This window comes from Amia ocellicauda, chromosome 12 (assembly GCF_036373705.1).
Source record: "Amia ocellicauda isolate fAmiCal2 chromosome 12, fAmiCal2.hap1, whole genome shotgun sequence".
Taxonomy (NCBI): domain Eukaryota; kingdom Metazoa; phylum Chordata; class Actinopteri; order Amiiformes; family Amiidae; genus Amia; species Amia ocellicauda.
Window position 1 is genome coordinate 2236172 of NC_089861.1, and position 19589 is coordinate 2255760.

General features: G+C 40.7%; 1 protein-coding gene across 2 annotated transcripts in view; it reads right to left on the reverse strand.

Moving 5' to 3' along the window:
- Positions 1–5033: 5033 nt before the first annotated feature.
- Positions 5034–19589, reverse strand: part of spock3 (SPARC (osteonectin), cwcv and kazal like domains proteoglycan 3) — a 60788-nt gene continuing 46232 nt past the window's right edge. For both annotated transcript variants that reach the window (XM_066718060.1, XM_066718061.1), the window contains exons 7-11: positions 11080–11196; positions 9004–9225; positions 8770–8832; positions 7600–7737; positions 5034–7371 (exon numbers count right to left, since the gene is read on the reverse strand). In XM_066718060.1, the coding sequence (XP_066574157.1) occupies positions 7214–7371; positions 7600–7737; positions 8770–8832; positions 9004–9225; positions 11080–11196 (698 nt within the window). In that variant the 3' untranslated portion in view covers positions 5034–7213. The remainder of the gene's footprint in view (positions 7372–7599; positions 7738–8769; positions 8833–9003; positions 9226–11079; positions 11197–19589) is intronic.

A 19589-nucleotide genomic window follows, 5' to 3' on the forward strand; every position in this document is an offset into this window, starting at 1 on the left:
TGAAAATCCAAGGTGGATGAATACGTCCTATTCCCACTGTGTGTCTGTAGGGATGTGTTTATTTATTTATGACAGCCAGATCGGTGAGTACACATCTCTGTCTGCTCCACTGTTGGAATTGAAAGGCAAATTGGGGATGACACAGTTCAGAGGAATGAGCAGCGGAAGTGTGCTGCACAGGGGCAATCATTTTAAGCAGCCATGTAGAAGAGCTTCAAAAACACCAACTACACACATCTTCTGCAATAGTAAATCAAATTCCCATAGATGAGCAGCAGCCTTATGTTTTCAGGACAAACTTCAGCCGCACATCGATCGATAGCGTGAGGACACGGGTACCAGAGGCTGGTCAACGCAGATCAATTTATTTCATGACGACGGCTGGTCTTGTCACTGCTGGCTTGACAAGGAAGAAGCCTTGTCCGACCAGCGGCGGTCAATAGCGGAAGGTGCTGATGTCAGGATTGGAAGTTGTTTATCGACATTTAACACCTTGATAAGTGAACGTCTTGGAGGAGTTGATATTCATATAAAAGGGCATGAGTCAGACTGATAATGCAGACCTTTTTAAAATGTATGTTAAAGGTCTCATCATTCCTAGTTCCTTAATCACAGTTTGTGTTCTTAAAATGGACAATTTCTCCAAATAATCATCGCCAATCAGTTCGACGAGTAGCTGCCCTCATTGGTTCACTGCTGTACACCGCGGTACAACCACAGGAAAGTGTTGGAAAGCAAAGTGAAATCACGGAAAAGCAGGGGTTGGTACAGTACAGTATAGTACGGTAAACCCTCATCCGAATCATGGTATAACATGACAAAGCACTCTACAAAGTGCAAATGTACATTCTTAAAGGACTGTCCTTAGTCGGTGGGCTTCAGTTGTTGTTTTTAAGTGAACTGCCAGTTACAACTTTGGTCACATGGACAGCGTCATGAACTACTTAGAAATGCTGCATCAGACATCTGAATGACAGCCATTAAAAATGTGCTTGTGCTCAAGGCGAAACTCTTTTAATTGGATTTGAACTGTCCACCTATAAATTAGGTCAATCTGATAAGCAAATGGGTCATGGACACACAAACTAAATTAAAACCATGTTACATTTCTCTCATAATCAGGACAGAACTGACTGTATTGTTGTGAATGAACTGCGGAGGAAAAAAGCACCAGCCAATGTGAGATCTTCTTTTTGGCAAAACAAACATTAATTTTTCATGATCTGGACTGTATAATTTTATAAGAAAGCACACTACAACTCAGTAACATAAATGGGGACATAATAGCAGTTGGGCAGTAACAACGGTTTGGAAAGTGGTTTAATAATGATAATGAAACTTTAAAAAGTCAGATTCCTAAAAAGATCCCCACAAAAGGATCTTCAACAAAAAGTTAACTTGAGAATAGACACCTAAATCACAAACTTTTCTCATATAAACGTGTGCCTACAGAAATGTGTATCGAATAACGACAACTTTGGGGGATTAAAGCTAATAACAGAAGAGCTGACCCAAATGATCTTTTGTACACTTTTGATCAGTGTAGCTTGCGTTATTCATTCCACCTACAGTAGACTAAAAGAAATTTCCCTTTTATAATGGACTATAACCACTTATCAAAACAAGATTAGTTTCAATCAAAACATTTCCTCTACTTTTGCAAACCTCTGCCCCAGACATTGTGATTAATAATCGGCCAAGTAAAGAGCTGACCTGCATCCCAACATCCACCGTCACACCTACATAATCTGGAGGAAAATGTTGGAACAACTGAGAGAATAACAACCCATTGAATAAACACCTCCTCTGACAGGGATTTGTCTTGGAGTAAATCTCTTCTCCAGAGAGACACAGGCAATCCTTCCACGAGTAGATAGACAATGGAAAACCACATCCAGCTTGCAGGTGTAGAGGAGTAAACCTGTTGCTGTGAATCGCTTGTTCAAATGCTTAGCCGTTATCCCAAATATCCTGAAACAGTGATCTTATCTAGAACAGCTGCTGGAACAGTCTAACATTGCACTCATCCATCCGTCCAATCGTGCTCCCGAGTCGACTCTTAGATCACACCGTTAGTCCCAATAACGGCCTAAGCCCCGCTCACCACCCAGAGAGCCGCGCCGCGTCCCAAGGGCCGACCTGGGCGTGCGATTGATTCAGGGCAGATCGAATGCAGCTGTCTTGTTGGTTCTCGCTGCGTTTGCTCATGTCTAAGAACGTTCTCCAGCCCCCGAGAGCAATATTTGAATTGTCCGCTTAAGTAAATGATCCGTGAAGACATCTCAAGAGCCTCCTGCGGATTTTAAAACAGCAGTGACAATGCAAAGCTATTGTATGTATTGAATATCCATACAAACACACACCCTGTAAAAACAAACACACACCAGCACCACATTTAGCTTGTTTTTGGCAAAGAAATCAAATCATTCTAACACAACAAGGGTTTCAGGTGATCTCTGCCACTAGTGATTTTAGATATTTTAATGCTTTTATGCTTTGTCCATATCACAGTTGACCACAACAAGAATTCCATGGTATCTTGGCTTTTATCCTATGGTTTATTCCTATGTGTGAGCCTTGAATTTCCATGGTACAGATCCTTAATATATTTCTCCACATAACTACAATTTCATAGATTTTTTCTGCACTTTACTGTAGCTGGACTTTCCTATACTGCACTCAGCAGTTCCCACTTCCATGAAGGACTTGATTTTCTGTATCAGGGTCACAATCTTTATTCATGAGGGCTCACTTGCGCTCCAGCCAGATGCACCTTGACATGTTTGTGCCCATCTTGACAATCTCCACTTCACAGTTTTAGATTTTCCCTGCTGGCAGGCTGCTTTTCATTCTCATCTTTGTGAATCCTGATGGTTTTCAGCAGTACGTCAAGGCGTTTAGTTTGTTTTTGGTATGGCGGCTGTTTGATTTAGGAAGGAGGTTTATTTGATTCAAATCCAAAATCATCTTTCCTCCCACGTCCTGTTGCGGTAAAGGAACATAAGTGTGAACATATTTATACAGTCGTTTCCTGATCTTAAACTACTGACTTGTTATTATCATCTTTACAGGAAAGAAATGTGAATTGATGATTTTTTAATCTTCACCAGCTCTTACAGTTACAATTCTTTCTTATCAGTGTTTGTGCTGTTATATACATTATAGATACACAACAGTGACACGTTAGGAGATGTATCTTTTTAAAAATGTGTTAAACAAATGAAAAACACTCTTGGACATAACATGTTGAGACAGTAGTGTTCTTTCATCTCCTTTATTTGTCCTTCTCTTCAAACATTTTATTTTCAGCTGAATTTCTTTGAGCCCACAGCAGAAATACTAATGCATTTTATAAAACTGAAAAGAGTCTCTTTTCATACTAAAAGCTTTTATGCTTTCCAGGTCAACGAGCCAGCTTTTATTTAATAACTTAATTTAGAGAAGATATCTGACTGAAGAAACCGCCCGTATCTCCCAATACAGATGTAAAGATGATGTGTACCATCATCCTCCCCCTATAGTGATCCCCTGCTGGATGAACGCCTCCTCAAGATGTTTCCACTTGTCCACCTCACGCTGCAAAGTCATTTCATCTTCCCATCTTCTCTGTGTTCGTCTTCTAGGTCTCTTTTCAACTGGGATCCAATCGATAGCTTCTTTTGTCCATCTTTGATCAGTTCTTCTCGCAGTGTGTCCGTCCCATCGCCAGGTTAACATTTTCTCCCTTTTAATGATGTCACATATTTTAGTTTGTCCTCCTTTCTTTTTCTCTCTCTTCCTGTTATTCTAAACCTACATCTTTCCAAGATCCTTTCGTTGAGAGGGATGATTTCCTCTCAACAGTTGTTTCTTCCAAATGTACTCCTTCCCATTTTAACTCTTCATTTGATTTCTTCTATAATATCTCCATCTGCACTGATTTGTTGTCCAAGATAGACATAACTTTCGACTTATTGAAATATCTGTTGATCTGCTTACATTTTCTGAGATTAAACAAAGCTGTTAAATGGAAGCTGGAGAATAAATGGAATCGATTCCTGCAAAACGTTTCACAAAGTGTCTCAGAAATAAACAACCGAGAACAACACAACTGTCATTCTTCTTCACAAGAAAGGATACAAGACCTGAAGCACTAGAGGTCTACTTCTCATCCTCGCCCAACTAAGAGAGCCAGCAGGATTCAGAAGTGTCTATAACACGATGGATCATATACAAGTTTTCAGAGACTGGAAAGATGCAGAGGATGTGAGCTTCCTCTGTGCTGTGACTGTGAGAAAGCATTTTATTCAGTGTTTCCAAACTCAGTCATCAGGGCTCTAAGAAATCAAAACAATGAGGAAACTTTGTGCGGAGACTTTGTCACCTGAAGACCTGCAGCTTTAAATTAACGATCCCTTGGATTCAAGCAAGAAAACTGGAACTAATCTATAGCAGTGGGTGGATATAGGCTGACAATGATGATGATGATGAAATATCTACAGATTGCCTTTAATTTATGGGAAAACCAGTGTTCATGGAGTGATAACTGCAGGATGCGGAAGACTCATTATCATATTGAATGTTGATCTATTTATTAAATCACTTAATGTCTTATAGCATATTTCTCCAGATGAATTCAGTATCATTAAGTACTCTGTTTAACATTGTACTTAAATTCCAAAGGTTTCTTGTGCCCTTATTTTTATAATCTGTCTGCATACCGTCTCTTACACGGTGGAGCAGAGTATACCATGCGACTCAATCAGGGTTGTCGTAGTTTTACCTAAAAATAAAGAGAAATAATCATATTAGTAACACTGATCAAAAACGTACCCAGTTTTTCTTTAAAGACACAACTTCGCAACTACAAATTGTGCAAAGATGCGTGAAGGACATTTGATGGGAAATGGCCTTTTCCAATGAGTAGAGTGTGTATTTTGGTCTATGTACCTCAATTGCAGTTTATGACACTTCCTGTAGATGAGTCCTAATTAAAATTGCCGAGATTCGTGATGTCTGCTGTTTCCAAATAATAGAGAGGCGCCACTCAGCCATTGGCTAACATAATTTTTATTTCTGCAAATTATACATACATTGTAAAAAATGCATTTTTTTAAACAATATTTAAACTGAAAAAGATAATGATTATCATTTTTTTAAATGCAAAAAGAAAAAATATAGAGAAAAAACAATCCAGATCAAGATTCATTTGATGTTGAAGCCAATTGTGCAAATGACTGAACACAAGCGGACTCGTTCACAGCACACGAGGGCCGCAGGGGCCTGTCACGGGAATCCCACGCTCACACGTCTGTCAACATGCTGGTCAAATGTCAAATAACTGCGATTAAAATAATGTCCTCTACAGGTACATCATCAGTCGTTATGCTACATGAGAATCGTATGACACAGACCATGTGTTTTATGAACAAAACGACAGAAGAAAACAAACAAAACAAAACAAAAATTCCAGCAGCAGTAAATACCTTTAAAAAAAGCTGAAAACACAATGTCTGTGCTTTTCTACGGTCTAAACTCTACTCTTACAAAGCAGGGGTCTCACACAAGCCTTTGCTCCGACCCACCGGCTCCCAGTCATGGACCGAGGACGATGCTATAGGCGGTTACATCTGGTCAGCCATGAACTGGACAAGATCTTGAAGTAACATAATGTCAGCTGTGTCTAACCGACAGAATAATCGGGGCGGTGTTGTCCGAGAGCGCGGCGACAGAGCGTCCCGCCACGCCTCCATCCCTGAGGCACGGCCGACAACAATGGGTCTGAGACTCTTTTTCTTGAAAAGGTGAAAAGGTGCTGAATATTTAGAGGTGCGCAGAGCTGTGTCTGTGTGTTTTAGCACCTATCACGGGTCAAATTAAACTGTTGTCACATTTATATCCCTCAACACTAATGATTAAAAAGATCTTTACTCAGAGTCCATGTTTAGGTTGGGCATAATGATCTTTCTGAGGGTGTTAAGAGTCAATATTAAGGGTGGGAACCTGTCAGCATCATACATGTGTGTGTATATATATATTCGCACTTGACTGATCAATCGGACAGGAAGCGGCAGTTTGTTTAAGATGTATCGTACACCATGGCACACACATCTTCTGTCCTTTATAAGGGAGGAATCCGTAGTGTCCTCTCGCTTAGGACAGGGACACCGATGTCCCCCCTCTACTATTATTACGATTACATGTTTAATAACAGTACATTCTACGCAATTGTTGGCGAGGGACAACATTATGCTTTCCAAATAATAACAACAATAATAAACTGACTGAAAAGGTCGAACACTGTTGCAAATATAAATCTGAGAGAAAAAAAGACTGCTTGCAACTCGGACACACTTTTCAATTTAAACACATAAAACCTTGCTTTGTCTAGATACTTCTTAGAAATGTTATCTTTTTTTTGTATATATGTTTTTGTGTATAATTTCTATAGAAAAATCTTTACTACGGTACAGACAGTCCCCATGTACGTTGTGCGGACAACAAGGACAGGAAGAAAAGAAAGAAATCGTCATCAATGCAATGAATAAAAACTGCATCGTATATGATGGAGTGACTTCTATCATGCTATGGATGATTACCACTAATTGCAGCGCTCTGGAGAGGGCTGGACTGCTGGAATAGGGAGAAGAGTGTCGAAAATGTTCAGAAAATGTCGAGAAGTACTCGAAAGTCCTCTTTAAGATGCTGAGATTAGTGCAGGAAAGAGATGACCCTTCCTCCTATAGAGCCGTCTCCTAAGTGTATGCGTCAGTGGGCGACTCTAGTCAACACAAAGCACTGCATCACTGCGTCACTGCGTCACGACGGGGTTAGTCAAGGCTGCCGATAGAGCTACTGTCGTCACTGTTTGTTTGTTGTTCGCTGTATGTGTGTGTTTGTTACTGTTTGTTTCCTCTGATTTCCATGTCAAAGGTGTCGTCTTCATTTGGTTGTTTGAATTGTCTGTTGAAGCAACTCCTAACACACAACTACATGTAAAGATTGATCATTTCCTAAAGAAATGGGGGAGGGTGGGGTTCAGGGGTAGGACTAAGAAATCAAAAATAAAAACTCCCATGTATTCAGTGGATATATCTGAGGTTACATTATACAAAATATACACGCTGAGTTGAATCCGTGGGTTGTTAGTATGGTACAGGAAGTAATCTGCATGGGTTGTCACCTTAGAAAACGTGCAATCTGAGACGGAGAGGAGTTTGTGAGAGCGCGGCGACTACGAGATGTATCCCTCGTCGTCGTCGTCGTCACCCTCGTCCTCGTCATCGTCGTCGATCTCGTCCTCGTCAATGAGGACTCCCTCCACCCCGTCCTCGTCGTCCGACACTTGGAAATAGCCGCTGCCGAAGTCGCCGGAAGACTCCAGCTCCACACCTGACAGGAGCACGGCGACAATGAGACACGAAGCACAATGAAGAAATGGCACACAAACGACCTGCGGTGACACATTCACTATTGCGGTCCATCGATCAGTCAGACGAGTGACCTTTACGGCCCAAGGACGTGGCTGAACTCTCCTCTGTCTCCTGTGAGTTCGTCTGATGTCCCAATACCTGTCTTTACACACACACACGCACACGTTTACTCTCGATGCAGACGTACCACAGTCCGAAGCCCCGTGCATCCTGGATCCCACGACTTCGTTCCCGTATCTGTCGACACACCAACACTGGCCGCTGCTGCCGTGACACTGCGTGGGTTTGTAATATCCGTCCTCGTCACAGGACGGTATATATAACCCTAGGAGGAGATGAATACGTTAATGAATGTATTCATGGAGGCTTGACGAGGCGCTATACTAAATAAAAACTGTGATGCAGCTATGAAGGTTTGTGAACGTCACGTAATATGGATGTAAATTAAGTACTATGTGTTCACCATGTGTATAACTTCCAACTTAATTTACTACAGGTAGAGACATAAACTGCTATCCATTCTGCTCTGAAGTGAGATTAAAGTTATTTAATTCTTGTTTCAGCCAGAGATCAAAACAACCGGGATGATATTTTGATGTTTTTTAAAAACATAAGACGCACATCTCTCTATAAACAAATAAGCGTCTATAAAGGATGTTGTTTTTCTGTCTAGTTAAGAGAGCGATGATTGTGTGAAATGAAAGAGGTTTCATCGCTGCTATCAGTTGGTGTGTGTCAGACAGAGAAAATAAATAAATCAAACCTGCCAGGGAGAAAAAAAAGAAAAGGAAATCATTGCGTGGGAGAAGCCAAAATGTTAACTTCATAAAGTTACTGTGGAGAAATGTGGCTGACATTGAAAGAGAAATAAAATAAGGAGAAGAAAGCCGTGTAATTAATTTCTGCTATTTAAACACCTTCGTATTCCACATGCACCCCCGACCTCCTCTCTGCCTGCGATCGGGTCTAATGCTGTTTGATCCCGACATAAATGAGCTCTTCCTCGCCACTTTCCCCCTGAACTGTGTGGGCTGCACTTTTCCAGCAATTCATTCTTCAAAGTGTCACAACGTGTTAGTGGCATTTCACAGCTCAGGTTGACTTTTTCCACACAAACTTCATCCCATTTAGCGGCGGTGCAGCCTGGCGCCGCTCAACACTGTGCCAACCCCCCCATCGCCGCCACAGAGACATTTGATTGTGCGATGATTCGTTAAACCTCGGGGAAGCAGGAAGAAACCCCAAACAGTAATGACTATCTCACTTTCAAGCACTGCACAGTATATCACAATTAGGTAAGTTATATGTATATATTTGTTTGAGTTACATGCAGATTAAACACCAGTTCATGTCTCACCCAGGAGTTTCTTTCCCGCTTGCTGGCTCTGGATATTGGTCAGTTCTGTCTGGCAGGGAGGGTCTGCAAAGAGAGGCAAAGCACAGTAAAAAAACAGTCTTGAGTTAAAATAATGAAAGCATAAAACATTTAATACATGGATACTATTTTAAATATCAAATGGATATGAGAATCTTCCACGTCGATCTTAAACGCGGTTATCATCGTCGAACGTCACAGCGATTCCATGCTCACCTTGTTGTCTCTGAAAGCAGGAGCACCATTCGTTATTGGAGATCAAGCCGTCTCTGTAGGTGTCGCAGGAGTTGAAGAACGACTTGGTGCACAGCTCGTTCTTGTCCAGATACAGGCTGGACAGCTCCGACTGGTCCAGCAGGAGGTCATAGTTCGTGTCTAGCCTGTTAAACATCCAGCCCAGAGAGTCCTTGCAAATCGGCAGAATACTCGTATCAAACCCTGGGAGGAAGTAAACAAAAGAACAATTAGATCCTGCCAATTAATGTTATTAGTCCAGGTTTGTAGTTTTCTTTTTAGCAGATGGGTCAAAGTTTTGATCAATATAAGGTGTCAGCTAAAACTTTCAGGCATAACAGTAGACCCTCAAATGCATTATTAAACCTGAAACAGATGCATTTAAGGCACAAACACACACAAAGTTTCATCCTGTATGTGTTTTCCTGCAACATTACGTCCCTGACACTGAAAGCTAGTCAGTTTATTTATTTCAGTGAATTTATGTAATGTGTAACATGTACTGAGGGAAATGTATCGATGGAAACAGAAATATTCATAGCAAATTGCTCACAAATTGCTAGCACATCAATTAGATGAATTATATTTGCTTTTCCAAACACGACAAGTAAAAGAAGGCGAGGACTATTTTTAAGAGTCTATGTTATAAAGACATTGAAAACACACCAGTCCTGTGTCAGTGTCCCATTTTTATGCAGTATAATGTCAGTAACACCAGGACGACCCAGCGTAACTCTAGGTAGGGGACTCTGAGCTTGGTGCTAATCGAGCTCTGTCAAACCAGCTGTAGCAGAGTGTTTTCACGATCTTCACGGTCTAGTTCAATAGCTTGGGCATTTTCTTCCCTATTTATTTTACCTAAACCAATGCCTGTCCCCCCCGGCTACATTAATCAGTTAACTTCCTGTGTGGGAGGTGAGAACGTTTCTTTCCAAGGTCCACATTTTAATTGCCCAGCTGACATTTCAAATAAATCGAAGGAGATATTTACTGTCAAATCAGGGTAACTTTATACAGCTAATGAGCTCACGATTTCCAGGCATATGTATAATTGCGTTATATAAGCATTAACTCGGCTGTGCACGTATCACTGTTCGTTCTGCTTGCTACTTGCTAAATGCACCTTTTATTTTTTAAAGGCTTTTCCACTCACATAATTACTGCTGCAGTTATCTCTGTTTAAAACCAACAATTACCTTGAATGGCTGTTTTTTCAATATAATAATCCGCCGAGGTAATATTGATTTAGCGCCGCGATTTTCTAAAAAGCACTAAATCCCATTTGCAGTCCTCTAATTACCATTATCTCCAGAAAAGCCTTAATCTTAATTTAAAGAATAAAATATAACATTGTCACAATCATTGAATACAAAAACAATACATGTTTGGACTTTAAAATAATAAACTAGAGTCGTCTAAAACGAATATTTTCTCATGATCAAAGGAAGAAACATTATATATATATATTTCAGGCACCATATTAAAGAGTGAATATATGGGGATAGATGTATTTTAAGCACTATTAGTTTCTGACTGTATTTTCTGTTGGCACATTGATTTCAACTGCAATTTAGTTCTCTAAATTCTTACAGCACCCATTTACAGTTGATATAAGCGCTGCTAGATTAACCCATAGATGAGAGGCTTAAAATTCATGAATTTATCCAATAGTTTTCTTCCTGAAATTCAATGCAGAAGGTCCTTTTTATCGCACAGTTGTGAAATAATCACACTGTGTGTTTCTAGAGCTGGCTTTGCACGTCATTGTTCCTTTTTATGTCTGTCTTCAAAACAGCATATAAATAAAGACGTGCCGAGGAGCAGACTTGGTGATCGTGGCTCAGCAAGACGCATTTAATGATGGTATTTGAGTAGCAGACAGGTGAACGAGATGCACTTCCTTCAGTAAATAAAACACAATGCATCCAGTACTGCTTGCAGTGCTATTTCCTCCAGACAGGTTCTCTGTTTATCAACAATTCAAATAAACATCAGTTCAAATATTACATACACATATCATATTTACACAAACACAAGTAACTAAAGCAATTAGCTTACGGCTTCTCTCTGGCCTCTGTATCTTCATCTTTTTGTTCTGGTTTCCGTTCTCGTGCAGCACCTTGAACCAGTCTTTCAGTCTGCTGACCACTTCCCGGAGCTCCAGGTCGCTGCACACTGTCAGCAGAAGGCCGTGTTACTCAGAGAGACACTTATGAACAAAAACAACCACCACCACAGAGAGACACCTCTTCATCAGGAAAGGCCAAGATAATTTTGGGGCTGAAATGACAGTTTGATATGACTGAGCCTCTGTGGTCTGGGACAGAGAGACCTCTAGAGAGACGCAATCTAGGTCTCCAAATTCCCAACGGATGAAATTGAGCAGCTTTCAGGAAACGGGCATCTGTGGAGAAAAGCAGCCAACACTGCACCGGGGTAACTGAGTCAATGGAGACTGGGGGGATGGCACTTGGCACACTTTCTCTCCGCTTTGTCACACCTTTGGGTGTGGTGTGAGTTTTGACTGCGAACCGGCTGAGCTTTAGGCCTGTTTATCGCATCATAACAGAGAACCAGCGCCCAGCTATATTTGCACCCTGAGGGAATACATGCAGAGATAAATGGTAACTAGGTGTGATGAAGCTTTTTATATCGATCTGTACATTTCATTTTCATTGTATTGTTTATTTTAATGGCACAAAATGAGTTTTCTACCCCAGTTACTTTGTGTGCTGCGAGATAATCAGTATAAATGGAGCAGAAACCATATTGGACGGTTAGCGATCCTCGTTCATACTGCCATGGAATTAATGTCCCGTCCTCGCTGCCCCTTTGATTAATGCGTCATTAAATATGAAATGATTTCAATTAAATCACCTTTTCATAACATGAATGTAATCTTATTGTCCACACACAAATGCTCTCATTCATCACCATCAGGCAGGACTGCTCAATACACATACTGGGCTTCGGCTCAGCAGAAGAGCCATTTTTATTATTATTTTACACAATGGCATCAATGGCATCTCTGGATTACTGTTTCCTTCGGTTCGAGTAGCAACAAAACTATCCCCAATCAATCCTTTTACGTTCAAGAGCTTTTCAAATTTTTAAAGAGCCAAAAGAATTAATCTGGGAGATGGCGTTCTCTCTATTCACCTTTTCGGTAAGGTTGTGTGTAATGAGAAGGCATTACGCTAATATCAGGTGTACAGACAGCGTATTTACTCGAACCCTGGTAGGTACGAGCATTGCTGGTGATCCTCATAAGACTGACTGAATACGAAACACACGGTCACAGTGCCGGATCATTTACACTGCGTCCAAAACAGAGAGACATTAATGCTCCTGAGGTGCACCTTTTCTGTCCCCTGCGAGTGTCAGGGAATTGTGCCTGTTAGTGTCAAGACAAATTAACCAGCAAAATCTACAAAAGGACAAATAAGAAGAATGAATAAGAAGAGTCTCAGGCTGTGTGGGGCTGTGGTTAGGCTCAGAGTTCCTCATCAATGTAGACTTTAATTAATCTTAACCAACTTAACCAACGTAACCAACACCCTACATGTAATAGTAAGGCCAGCTGTGTCTTTAATGAAATCCAAATTGAAGTTTTCCCAGCACCAACCCCTGAACGTCTAACTAACGTCTTCTCTGTCCAACTGTATCCTCTGCCCTAAGCAAAATCTGAGATATCAGCAGTCACAGCCCCATATTTATTCCAAATGTGACACCAACCCTAACTCTGAGAGCTGGCCAGACCCTTAACCTAACAATAACACATCCAAACAAACGTTTATAAACGGGATGCATTTATACATTTTAATAAGCTGATGTGATAAACAGTGATGATGCTACAGAATATATCAGAGCATGTTTTTCACTACTGAGAGAGAGAAAAAAAAACACCTTTGGGATATATTTTTTTAAATTGGAAGCATTTTGTTTATGAAAAAGGAGGCTAATAAAAGAAATAAGTGATGGAGAAGAATTAAATTAAATCACACAGCAGCTTCTATTAAAGAGTCTGTATTAGACTTATTTGAACGCAACACACAGATCCATTATGTACTTTAATAATTTGTTTGTTTGTTTGTTTGTTTGTTTGTATTATTTTGTTAAATACTAAGCTTTTCTCATCACCCCTCAATAAGATCTGTAATTACCATGCCGACTGTGCATTACAATTAATTTCCCTAAAGCTGCGCAGTAACGTGTAAGCAAATAAACAACCCCCCACAGCCACGCAACCCTGAGTCCACCAATGCATACGAATAATAACCACTTAATACGCAATATTGAGCAGTTTGTTTTTTAATCATTATTATTTCGCCAGCATATAAGCAATCTCATTTATACAGCTTAACAATTTTCACTGTGGACAGAAGTTGTCTTAATAGGTTGTCAATGCAGGAAGTGGGTTTTGCATTTTAATTAAGGGTTGTTTGAGCTGAACAGTGATACGAGATTCGTTCTCATATTCAAACATTAAAAGTTCATTTGAATTTGTTGTTTACCAGTGGAAAGGCGGGCGGGGGGGCAGGTTTGTTTTGCCAACTCTATTATAAATCACAGAGCAACAAAACTGAGCACAGAGAAGCATAACATTAATACTAGTACTACTAATTTCACACTTTCTTTATCTTTGGGATGTTGATGATAATAATAATAATAATAATAATAATAATAATAATAATAATAAAGGAATTAAATCACAATTGTCCAAGCCAAGTTCTATTTCCATTCATGTCTGAGGAGTTACAAGACAGAACAAACAGCCTCTTTAAGGTGGTTAAAACTTAAAAGCCCTGATCTATATGGTCAACAAGTCATGAAGTTATTTGAGGGGATATGTTTTTATGTAAAAGGGGTGTCATGTTTTGCTGTCAGATCTGCTCGGTTTAATTTTCTCATCCTTGCACTCACACTGCACAAGATGACATCTTTATCACAACAAGAGACACCCCTCAAACCACACATGAGCACGATCTCGATCGCTTTGGACAGTGAACGCGGACAGAGATGTGAAGTGAAAGTAAGAGCTGCCTCTGAAGATTAAGGCTCTTTTCCACACTCTCAAAGCACCATGAAAATGCTGAAAAAGAACATAATTAGAACCTAAAATCACAAGCACCGACAAAGGGCTCGATTAAATAAAATGCTGTCCAGCCGTCCATTATTCTAAAGCTTCCGGGGGAGCTTTTCCAGATCAGCAGGGACACACACACCCGGGGACACAAATGGAAATTGGGCTTCAAGGCATTTGAGACAGAAAACAGGAGACACTTCTTCACACAGAGAGGCGTCACAATCTGAACAAACTCCCCAGCGATGTGGCTGAAGAGACAATTTGGGAACATTCAAAAACAGACTGGATAGGATCCTTGATCACTTAGTTATTAATGGACACCAAACGAGCACGATGGGGCGAATGGCCTCCTCTCGATTGGACACTGTCTGATGTTCTTCGTTTTCAACGTCTCATTTTTATTTTTAGAATTATACAGTAATACTACTAATAATAATCATTCTTTGCCCTGTCCTGTCTCAACAACCAACCAAAAGCCTGCCAGCAACTAACAGGCCGTACAATTTGAGTTACTTCCAGAGACTGGCTTTTTGTATCTCTTATCGCCTAAGGATGCAATTAGGAGAATTCAGAGTCTGTAACTCCTAATACAATGTCATGGTGCGAAGCCCTGGTATTTTAAATCTCTGACAAATTGCACATAAAAAAGGTAACCTTCAAATAATCAAATTCAGGAGGTCAGCTGGCCTTAATTGTGTCTGAACAGTTAGTTATTATGCAGAGCCAGGGAGGAGGACGAGGAGGATTGTGCTCGTCTCAGCCTTCGGCACAGAAAGACCAGATGAAACCATAAAGAGATGAGTTCCCTGTAACTATCAACACTTTTGAAGCAATTTAAATATTTCATATCGCTTGATTAAACTTGTCATATATTTTCCTAAATTGTGACATTCTGAGAGAAATCTGCTACACAAGATGAAGAAGCAGAGAGTTGTTTAGGAAACAGTTTACCCTGCACTTAACTATCAGTGCACTCTCTTTGAGTTAATTTCCTTGTTCCCTGTTTGTTTGCACAGCTATGCGTGTTTCTGGATTTGCCGATTGGGATCTGCACTCCAGTCTGAAACAGTACACTGCCTTGTAGAGGTTAATGGTGGCTGCGTGATTGATATGTAATTATGTATTTCCCCGGAGTCGTGCCAACTAACTTCCTGCCCGCGGCTCCTATAGTTTCCAGGGTCTCCATTTAAAAGAACAGGCAGGTTGTAGTCCAGCCAATCAACTGGATGACAGATTTCCCCCCCTGGCAATCCCAAATTCGGGGATAGAATTGTAAGCAAAGTCAGGATTAATTTCAACATGAATCAAATCAAAGGAGAATAATCACACCTAGACCCCAAAATGTGCAATGCAGTAGCTTGCCAAGATAAGAAGACATGCATTGTTTTAATTCACGCTGGTGTCAGTCTTAGCAAAATCTTGCAAAATCCTTTTTTTTAAATCTTAGGTTTAGACCATCCCCGTAGCTTTCTGTTTATTAAGACTACATCTTAGTTGGCAGATATGACATTATATGGATCAGGCAAGTTTAAACGTAGTGAATTTCAAGAGAATCACAGTGTATTTTTCTAATGAAGACCAACGCATTCAGCTCCTTGCTTTACAATCTGAATCACAAACCAGCTCTGGACATCAGCTGGGGTCACACGTGTTGCTTGGGAAATGGTTTAGATCACCTTTTCCAATTAAGACAGCACTCAGCTGACAGTGTTCAAACCGCAGGAAGCTCATTAAAGAAACGCTCCTGCTGCCAGTCGGGATTTGGGTCTCGGAACGAACACGGCTGCCGTCATGTTAATGACACGAGGGCAGAACTGACACTGCACACTGACAGAAGCCTTTGCACAGAAGATTGTCACGTTTAGATTCATTACAAAAAGGAAATATGCAGACCACATCGTTTAGAGAGGCGAGCAACCAGACGTATTCCAGGTCTGAAGGGAATGTCCTACTGAGAGACTGAGGAACTGAACCTTTTCACCCTGGAACAGAGGAGACTACGTGGGGACTTAATCCAAGTCTTCAAAATCATGAAAGGCATCGACCACATCAAACCAGAGCTTTTCCAGATCAGCAGGGACACACGCACCCGGGACACAAATGGAAATTGGGCTTCAAGGCATTCAAGACAGAAAACAGGAGACACTTCTTCACACAGAGAGGCGTCACAATCTGAACAAACTCCCCAGCGATGTGGCTGAAGAGACAATTTGGGAACATTCAAAAACAGACTGGATAGGATCCTTGATCACTTAGTTATTAATGGACACCAAACGAGCACGATGGGCTGAATGGGCTCGATTGGACACTTTTTTATGTTCTCATGTTCTTAAGATGGATTTAGTCATTAAAATAATGTCTTATTGTTCTAATGAGCATGTTTTGGGGGGGTTGTGTTGGTCTTGTCTTCATGGCTCCAAAGGAGTGACAGCAGTGTCACTGACAGGGTGTACTTCTTTGCCTTTTGTCCCCACAGCAATTTTTATGTGGTAATGTGTCCTTCTGCAATAGCTACTGTGTTGTGATAGGATTCATAGCTTTTCAGCACAGATCTGCGATACATTTTCAAAGCCACAGGACTAGACTTTAAAGAGAACCGAAGTTGATTGATCACACAGTCCAGAAGGAGCCCAGCGCGGGCAGAAACATTAAAAAAGAGAGAGTGCACTCCGATCTGAATCTCAACACAGCGCACTGATTGCACTGAAGGGAGAAAACAGATGTGAATGATGCTTTGGGTTTGGGTTTTTTATAGAAGTTCACGGTGGCAATTTCTTCTCTGAATCACTCTCTGGGGAAAGGCAGGCCATTAAAGAAACACTGATATCTAACGTGACGAAAGCTGAGGTTTGTGTCGGGATATCTACATAGAGCCAAGACGTGTGAAAGACATGATCAGGAGACACCTAGATACCTTCTCCTGTGATCGTAGCTCTCAGTAAACACAAGACAGAATATATTTAAGAATGGACACACACACACACACAAATATATCCAATGAAACAAATTAACTGACACCGCAAATTATACGGACATGTAAATATATGCATCACACATCGGTTTCCTTGACCTCAACTCTTTAGCCGTTGCATTTGCACTGCATGTTGGTCTTCTCAATTAGAAACGAACATAAAAATTGCACACAAGTCTTTTGGAACAGAGTTTCAGAGTGATGCACAACTACCCACAATGCATCTGTGATCCATTTCAAAGACACAGTATGGGTTGCAGTTAACGATGTCCAGTTCAAAGCAAAGAGCCGTGGTGTAGATGTGACCAAACTGGGTGACTGGCGGCAGCTACACTGACTAAAGTTCTGCAGATTATCCAAGCATAACTGAAGCATTCGGATACTGCTGGGGGGGTTAGAAAGACTTTAGCCGTGTGCAGGCATTGTGATAAATTAATTTAGATACAGTAAAGCAAGTTATGAGAAAGGCCAGGTGCACAACAGAAACTGTAAAACCACGAATCAAAAGGTTAGAGTTAAGGGATCCTAGCCTTAGGAGCTGTCGTACTCTTTAAACACGCCAAAGACAGACGAGAACGCTTCACAGGACATGATCACACATGTCTTTCAGATTTGAGGTGCTGGAGATAGAAACTGACTGGTGAGAAATATCTGGCAGACGGAGAACGATGTGAGCTACAAACCACCGATCGACTTATTCACAAATAACAAAACAAGGACGTGTTTGCATCTCGGATAATATCGAATGACAGGAATTGAAAACCCATTCTTTAATTTGCTGTTAAGTAAGACTGCAAATGATTAAATTATCATTCATTAAAACCAGACGGTACTGTACTTATTTGTTTGATGCCTTACAATTACGAGCCGTACTCCAGATGCAAATCTCCTGCCTGGTGTCCGGCTCATTGATAAACAGTATAATGCATCTCCCCAACAGATTGAATGAACTAAATCTGCTCAATGCAGGACAAACAAACGATGTTCCAGGAGGCTTCTTAGACCCCTTTATAAATCATAATTATGCAAAGAGATCAAACGCACGTCTGAATGGAGAAAAATAAGACTGCTTTTGGAAATTGGAAGTTGGTGACGTGGGTTAATGAGCGATTGGGCTTTTGTCGCCGCTGTGGATTCGAGGACAACCTTGTGGAACCGGTGGCTGCAGACGCACCTTTGGGATCAATTAGCCAGCGGCAACCGAGAGAGAGCAGATAATGTCACAGACTTCCTCTCTATTTTGATGTATCCTTCTCCAGGCTTTCAGTCTTTGGTGTAGCTGCATATATACATATTAAATGCATTAAAAACACCTGTGTGGTCACTACAATCATCTTTAAGGACAGGAATGTGTGGGACCATCCTATCTGAAGGAGATATATATGCATCTGTGTATGTGTGTGTGAGGGAGTTTGCATCAACACAACCAGTTTTCTAAGTATACAGACCCCACCTCCACAATTCGCTTTCTCTCTGACACACACAAGGTTTATTGTATTATTATTAGTTTCTTGTCATGAAATGTAACTAGATGACATGGACAATGAAAGCGACATGTGCTGACTACACATGACTACAACTTTGACTACAACTAAACAACAATGAATCCTTGCTTGGGAAACTACTGTACCGTCAGCATAATGGTATTAAATCACATTTTCCTATAACATTGCACTTCTTATTTTTACAAAGACGTCCTACGCCTTTCTTGTAGATAACAATTAAAGATCTAACCAAAGTGACAAGTCGCCGAGTCAGTCTGCGTGGAGTGTGTTTGTGCTCGAATGCAGAATGAACAATAAAGTGTAAAACATGTCTTTATTATCAACTGCTATTTCTCCCACAGCTGGCAGTGTATTAACAATTACACACATTAATCACATTAGTATCATCAACGTTACATTTGTGCTGCCTACTGAGCGAACTATAAAATCATACATTAGTTAAAGATCTGTAGCTTCAATTGCAATCTTTAACTTCATTATTCATATTTCATTCTCGTTTGCCTGTCAACAATGATTAACAGATTCCTTTCTTTTGATTCCATTTTCATGAGCTCAAATTTCTGATTTTAGTAAACAACTTAAACTGAACCGAAAAGTTCAAACTCAGACAATTCTACACAATGGAAATTTGCATTGACGACCTTAGACAGGAAAGCCAGTAGAACAAACAGAATATAGATCGATAGGAAGATACAGATGAAGAAGTTTAAGTAGATGTAGCTACAAATATAACATGAAAAAAGGACACAATCTCAGTGTGGAATAGGAAATGAAACAGTGGCATGCCGTAGTTGTTGGACAATGATGTGTGCAGTCGACCACGCTGACAATGACGAACCCTCGATGTGACATTCGCCAGATCCGACACATTACTGCACTGACCCCCAGGATCAGATCAATAATAAAACAATATGATGTGATGCTTCTCGCACGAATCTCAGACGCAATATCTGCTGACGGCTGCAGGTGAAAATATGTTTTCGGGGCTTCCTGGTGTGTGAGAAAC